At 36.2% G+C, this 7,449-nt stretch overlaps 1 protein-coding gene across 2 annotated transcripts in view; it reads right to left on the reverse strand.

The window, feature by feature from the left end:
• Nucleotides 1–5,167: 5,167 nt before the first annotated feature.
• Nucleotides 5,168–7,449, reverse strand: part of DECR1 (2,4-dienoyl-CoA reductase 1) — a 40,754-nt gene continuing 38,472 nt past the window's right edge. The window contains exons 8-10 of one of the 2 annotated variants that reach the window (XM_024127065.3): nt 6,297–6,443; nt 5,777–5,839; nt 5,168–5,339 (exon numbers count right to left, since the gene is read on the reverse strand). In XM_024127065.3, coding sequence (XP_023982833.1) covers nt 5,280–5,339; nt 5,777–5,839; nt 6,297–6,443 — 270 coding nt within the window. In that variant the 3' untranslated portion in view covers nt 5,168–5,279. The remainder of the gene's footprint in view (nt 5,340–5,776; nt 5,840–6,296; nt 6,444–7,449) is intronic. The other variant, XM_024127066.3, reaches the window with a different exon arrangement.

Genomic DNA, 7,449 nt, shown 5'->3' on the forward strand with positions numbered 1-7,449 from the left:
ACCTTGAGAGTTTCCCAGGTGAAATCTGAAACTGGCGCCGGTACATGGAGGACAAGGAGAGACCTAAGAAAGAGTCAGACCACTTCAGGTTGGTAGGTGGCAGGTTTAATAAGCAAGGAAACCTATGTACAAGGTTTGGCTTGGGTGTAAAATGAGTAGATCTCTACACCTGCCCACCAGAATCTTAAAGTTTCTAGAGCCTTTAAACTGGGTTCAGTCATGAGTTCAATCCAGATGGTCTCAACAGCACCTTACTCACTCAAAGATACTTCCTTGAAATAGCTCTGGCTGTGGGAACGGTGGCTCAAATCTACATTCCAGAATGAGGGAGGGAGGGATGAGCCTGGATTCAGCTCTTTGGTCGGCCTGCAATCACGTCCTCTCGATGACCTCCTCCAACAATTTGTAACACTGACAGAGGTACATACCCAAAATATATAAACATTATTCCTAAAAATAATGTTTATATATAACACAACAATATATAAGAAAGTTGAATGGGCATTTCACAAATAAAAGGATATCTAAATATCCAAAATAAAAACTAATCAACTTTATTAGTAATCAAGAGAAATACAAATTAAAATAAATGAAATACTACCATGCACTCATCAGAGAGGCTAAAGTTAAAGAGATTTTTGAATGCTAAGTATTGATGAGGATGTGGAAATGGAAATTTTTACACACTGCTTGATGGGAGATTGTGAAGACTTCGAAAAGCCATTTGGCGGTATCTACTAAATTTGAACATATGCACACTTCACAATCCCGCAATTTCACTTCTCTGTTTTATCTTCACCAAAGAAAATGCTCACAGCAGCATTGTATTTGATAGCCCAAACTAGAAACAACCTAATGTCCACCAATAGCAGAACAAATAAATTGTGGTATATTCATACAGTGGAATGTTATGTAACAATGAGAATGCATAAGCAATTGCTACACAGATAAAAGCCAGCAATAGAAGAACACATGTTGTGTAATTCTACTTATATAAACTTCAAAAGCAGCTTAGCTTAGAGGTTACAAGTCAAGATAGTGGTTAGTTTTAGGGAGAGAAAGGGAGTCATGATGGGGGACATAAGCGAGGCTTCTGGATTCCTGGTGATATTTTGTTTCTTACCTGGTTAGCGGTTATAAAAGCATATTCACTTTGTGAAAATTCATGATTTGAGTACTTTTAGAAACCAAAGGTCACTTAAAAGTTTTTAAAAATTAATGGTGTGCAAATAGGGATATAGGGAAGGCTCTCTGAAGAAGCCAGCCATATAAAGATAAGGAAAAGTACATTCATAGGACAAATAAGCAGCCAGTGCAAAGGCCCTAGGTTGAACAGTCCTAAGGAAAAGAAAGAAAGCTGCTGTGACAGAGCCTGTGTGAGGGGAGAGTGTGTATAAGGTAGAGCAGGCAAGATCACCTATGTAGTGTTAAGGGGCTGAGATTTTATACTAAGTGCCATTTTTCTGTCTCCAAACCCAAGGATTATTTTACTGTGCAGTTGAGAAATGTAAGACCTTAGAAGAAAATTAAAGGGATTGAGGTTGAGAATGAATTTATGAAAGTCTAATAAATACTTTTATGTTCAATTACAACAAAATAAAATTGATCAAGAACACCTCCCCCCAAAAAATTAATGGGCTTTTTTCCTTTGAAGAGGATTTTGCAATAGAACTATATCTCATAAAGACCCTATTATTGTCTCTTGGTTTAAATTATGATCCCAAGAAACTGGTCCAGTTGAGCAGGAGACATGAGCTTGACTAATTATATGACCCTGGCCAAGTCACAACTTCCTTGAGCCTCAGTTCCCTTAATTATAAAATGAAGGGGTTGAGAGTACTATCTTCTAAGACTTTTCCAGCTCTAAAATTCTATTATTCAAAGTCACTTAAATTCTCACTGCTTTAGTTTTCCACAAGAACGAAGTAACAATAGCTGTTACTCCTTACCTGAAACATTTCCTGGGGATGTCTTCATACATTAATTCTAAGATGAGTGATATTGTTACCAATAATCCTCACTTTAATTTTCTGAGTATTAACTCTTCTGTTAAAACATTAGAAGCAGGACTCTTAGAGAAGTTACTAAGTAGTGTGACCTTACAGTAAAACATTGATATGGTTACAGCCCAAAGGTGTTGTGTCATAAAATATAGTGACAATAATAATGTTAGTTTCTCTTTCAGACTTCCTAAGAAATTTTTCTTAGGAAGAAATTTCAATCAAATGATATTACCATGATCTCTTTTCTGGTCCTCCCTGCCATGCTTGCAAGCTTTGCTTCTTCATTCATCATTTGTAATAACATACAATAATGAAGCAAACTCTAAGAGATGGTTAATGGAAGAAAAATTTGTATACAAACTCAGACAAGTCAAAATTTTTATGATACCCCATTAAGAGGTAAAAAGACAAACAGGACATTCATTAAGTATAGAAAAGTATTATCACTAATGATTAAATAAATACATGTTTGAAGGAGCTATCAATTTTTACTTATGAAATTGGCAAATAATTTGAAAGTGAAACTACCCCATGTTGGTAGGTATTTGTTGAAATTGGCACTAGCACACATAGCTCAGGGTTTTTTAAACCCATACAAATCTCAGGAATAGCAATTTGGAAATGTGTATCAAGGGTCTTTAAAAGCTTCATAATTTTGACTAATAATATTACTCCCAGGAATCTATCAGGAGAAAAAAATTCCAAACTCTAAAAATGTTTTATGCATAAAGATATTCATCACAGTTTTTTATACTATACCGAAAAAAAATTTTTAAATAATTCTAAGAATAAAAAATCAAAGTATGATACATATAAACAATTAAATATAAAAAAATCTTTTATTTATGAGAAACAGGATCTGACTTATAATCTCAACTCTTAAAAAGAAGTAGGGAAGTTAAGAAAACATTGAGGAAAAAGCAATATTAATAAAGTTATAAAAATGTAAACACTGAATATAAATTTAACCAAAAATAGGGATATAGTTATATTGGTAGAATTAGTGGATGGGGAAGAATGTATATTCCAGAAAAAAAAAACAAAAAAAACCCCCAAAAAATGGTTAAAAGAGCTGAAGATAGTTACATCAGAAGATAGCTTTGGAGCAGAGATTGCAGTAGTACTCTTCCCTATATAAATTATATAAACAAATTAGTTTCATAAAAAATAAAAATTAAATGAAAAAAGGCAAAAGGTTGAAAATAAATATACCAAAGTATAATAGAAGTTTTCTTTAGGAAGTTAGTTTTAAAATTTTTTATTCTTTTGTACTCTCACATTTTCTATGATAATCATGTCTTAAAAATCAGAGTAGAAAAACAGGAGGGCCTCTTGTCTTTCATTTGTGTGCTTTACATTTACATGGTGTTTTTAATTGTTTCATCTCACATAATCCTCATAACAACCCTGTGAAGCAGATATTATAATCCTGAATTTTATCATGAAGAAAATAAGTGATGAAACTTACAAAAGATAATTTATATAACTACTGGCACTTTTTTTTCCTACACCACAAGAGTATTGATAATTTAAAAATAAAGAAGAAAGATGTAGATAGAAGAGAGGAAAACTATGGTTAGTGTTAAAGGTAAAATGGAGACTGGGTATGGTACCCCAGTGAAAGGCAAAATTATTGGAAATGTCAAGGCCACTCATTCTAAACCATTTATGTACACAATTTAATGTAACTTATGCACAAAATTAACTGTCAATGTAATAAGGATTTGCATATCAGGCTTACAGCATATGAATTCAAACAGGAAAACTAGATTCCTTTGCAGATCTATACAGAGGAGGTAAGATAGAAGCCGGTCCCCTCTCTTAGTACTTCAGGCAATGGGGAAAGTCAGTCTAGTGAGCATGTAATGAGTGATTCCTATGAAAGCAAAATACTTTTTTTTAATATAAACTCAAAATTATAGCTATATACACTTGAGACTGTGGCTTTCTTATTATTTGATTCTTAGGATGACAAATTAGTCAAACCAAATATGGAATGAAATGAAATTATACATAAAAATATTTTATGAGCTTTGTTCATCTTCTCTACACGAGAATATATACTTTATTTTTTTTAGCATTTCCTATTCCAGTACACTTTATTTTTTATAACAACAATTTATTAAAAAAATTTTTTTTCTATTCTTTTTCAAGATTTTTTCCCATTTAGGTTATTACAGAATATTGAGCAGAGTTCCCTGTGCTATACAGAAGGTCCCTGCTGGCTATTCATCCTAAATATCACAATGTGTACATGTTAATCTGAAACTCCCAGTCTATCCCTCCTCACCTCCCCACCCCTCGGTAACCATAAATTCATAGAGAATATATACTTTAAAAGCTGAGATGGAATGCTATCTCCTAGGTGTCACTTTCTCTAAACTCTGGAGACAGATTGAATTACTTCCTCCTCCACACTTTAACACTGCTGGAATAGTTATCACAAGGAATCATAAATAATTATTTATAGGTCTATCTATCCTGCTAGGTAATGAGTTTTAAGAGGGCAAAGGCTGTAGATTATTCATGTTTTATTCTCAGTACCAAATAAAATCTCTGGCTACAAAATAGGTCCTGGCAAGAACTTATTTGAATTAATACTGAGCTATCTAAAGAAGACAATTCATAAGTCCAATGAAAAGGAAATACACTGAAAAGAGAGTCCATTAGGTTTACTGTAAATCCTCTACTTTCTTTTAGGCACCATCACCAAAGACATGGTTTTAATATATAATTCAAATACTACTTTCACCATTAAGTTTTTCCTGATTTTTCCAGGTTACAAATATCTGTTCCTTTCTCTGCACTTCCATTCTCATTTCACCTCTATCAAAAGCCTTCACTCACTTTCCTCTTTTTATTTTTAAAAAATTCTTTAAAGGGACAATAGCCCGTCTTATTTATCTTTTTTTTTTTTTTTGCAGTACACGGGCCTCTCACTGTTGTGGCCTCTCCTGTTGCGAAGCACAGGCTCTGGATGCGCAGGCTCAGCAGCCATGGCGCTCATGGGCCCAGCTGCCCTGCGGCATGTGGGATCTTCCCGAACCAGGACACGAACCCGTGTCCCCTGCATCGGCAGGCGGACTCTCAACCACTGCGCCACCAGGGAAGCCCCTTATTTATCTTTTAATATACAAGATCTACCTACCATTGGCCTAGTACATAATACACGCTCAATGTTTGCTAAGTAACAATTTATTAGGCTTGAAAATAGTCAAAAGATTATAGACAGTTTGTATAATTTCCATTATAACCAAGATGAAGGCCAGAGTAGTCTTAGGAGCCTTTCGTCTTCCTGATGAGTCCTTCTATTGTGTCCCACTGCTCCCTGGTGACCTACCACAAAAAAAAGAAGTCAATTTAATGAGGTTCTTGTGTGTTTTTTAAAAAAAATTTTTCTTTTCCTTTTCTTTTTTTTTTTTTTTTTTAATATTTTTATTTTCATTCATTATTTCTCTCTTTTTCAAACTCTTGTGTCGAGGGCTGACTTTCAATAGATTGCAGCGAGGGAGCTGCTCTGCTACGTACGAAACCCCGACCCAGAAGCAGGTCGTCTACGAATGGTTTAGCACCAGGTTCCCCACGAACGTGCGGTGCGTGACGGGCGAGGGGGCGGCCGCCTTTTCGGCCGCACCCCGTGTCCCAGGACGAAGGGCTCTCCGCACTGGACCCCGGTCCCGACGCGCGGCGGAGTGCGCCGCGCCGTCTTGTGTGTTTTTAAAGCTTAGTATCCTCACTGCCAATATTATATTATACTCACAAAATGGCATTACCTTCCTCAGACTGTTGAATTCCCCTGAAATAAGTACTTCCTCACCACCATCAAATCTAATTACCTGAAAAATAATAATAAAAGCTGTGAAACTAAGTTCTTTTAAAAAGTTTCTGAACCATTAGCCATTTCTCCCTCCTAACTGGATAGAATATCTCCTTGGCACTTTCAATCAAAGACTAAATTTTAAGGACAAAACTGATGATTAAACCTAAATTGATTTACTCTCTTTAAAATCCTCTCTCCATCATTTCTACAACTTCAAATTATACCCAATCTTAAAGTTCATCTTAGAGGCATGTCTACCAGAGTGATTTGCATTTAATAAAATTAACTTATCAATGAATCAATTCCATAAGCTAAACAATATATATTAATATTTCTATATTATAAATAAGATACTAAATACAGCTAATTACTTTAAATCATATTTACATTCAACAATGTCAGGATTGGTTCTACAATCCACATCCCCACCCCAAATCCACCTCCCAAAAAAGTTGAGAGACAACAATGCTTACAGCTCCATTAATCCAAGAAGCATAATCACTACAAAGGAAAGCAGCAAGATTTGCAAGTTCTTCCACAGTTCCTAGCCGACCACAGGGAATTCTATCAATCATTTCTTTCTCAAAAGCTCCAGTTGGGTCAAGACGGCTAAAGGCACCCTTAGGAATTAAGAAAATAATTAGGTTGCTTTTTTTTTTTTTAATACAACCGCTTTCCTATTTAAGAAACAAATTTGCAGTAAATGGAATGTAACTATGGCAGCCTATTCATACCTTAGTACCTGTAAGCAACACAGAGTTTTGCCAAATCTTCCATATTCATTTTATGCAATACTGACTTTTAAAAAACCACTAGAAAGGACAGAAGGAAAAAGGAAAATCAGATTGGAGGGACTCCATGATTCTTCTCCAAGGTATTTCTAAACGGGCTTAGGAGATTAGCATGCTTCATTTCCAGAATGTTTCTGCAGTGATTCAGCCATGTGGAGGACAGGCTCTTAGTGCTCCAGCCAGGCGTCAGGGCTGTGCCACTGAGGTAGGAGAGCCACGTTCAGGACACAGGTACACAAGAGACCTCCCAGCTCCACGTAATATCAAATGGCGAAAATCTCCCACAGATCTCCATCTCAACACCAACACCCAGCTCCACTCAATGACTGGCAAGCTTCAGTGCTGGACACCCTATGCCAAACAACTAGCAAGACAGGAACAGAGCCCCATCCATTAGCACAGAGGCTGCCGAAAATCATAATAAGGCCACAGACACCCCACAACACACCACAAGATGTGGACCTTCCCACCAGAAAGACAAGATCCAGCCTCATCCACCAGAACACAGGCACTAGTCCCTCCACCAGGAAGCCTACACAACCAACTGAACCGACCTTAGCCACTGCGGAGAGACACCAAAAACAACGGAAACTACGAACATGCAGCCTATGAAAAGGAGACCGCAAACACAGTAAGTTAAGCAAGATGAGAAGACAGAGGAACACACAGCAGATGAAGAAGCAAGGCAAAAACCCACCAGACCTAAAAAATGAAGAGGAAATACGCAGTCTACCTGAAACTGAATTCAGAAAAATGATAGTAAAGATGATCCAAAATCTTGGAAATAGAATAGAGAAAATACAAGAAACGTTTAACAAGGACCTAGAAGAACTAA

The sequence above is a fragment of the Physeter macrocephalus genome, chromosome 15 (assembly GCF_002837175.3).
Source record: "Physeter macrocephalus isolate SW-GA chromosome 15, ASM283717v5, whole genome shotgun sequence".
NCBI classification, from domain to species: Eukaryota; Metazoa; Chordata; class Mammalia; order Artiodactyla; family Physeteridae; genus Physeter; species Physeter macrocephalus.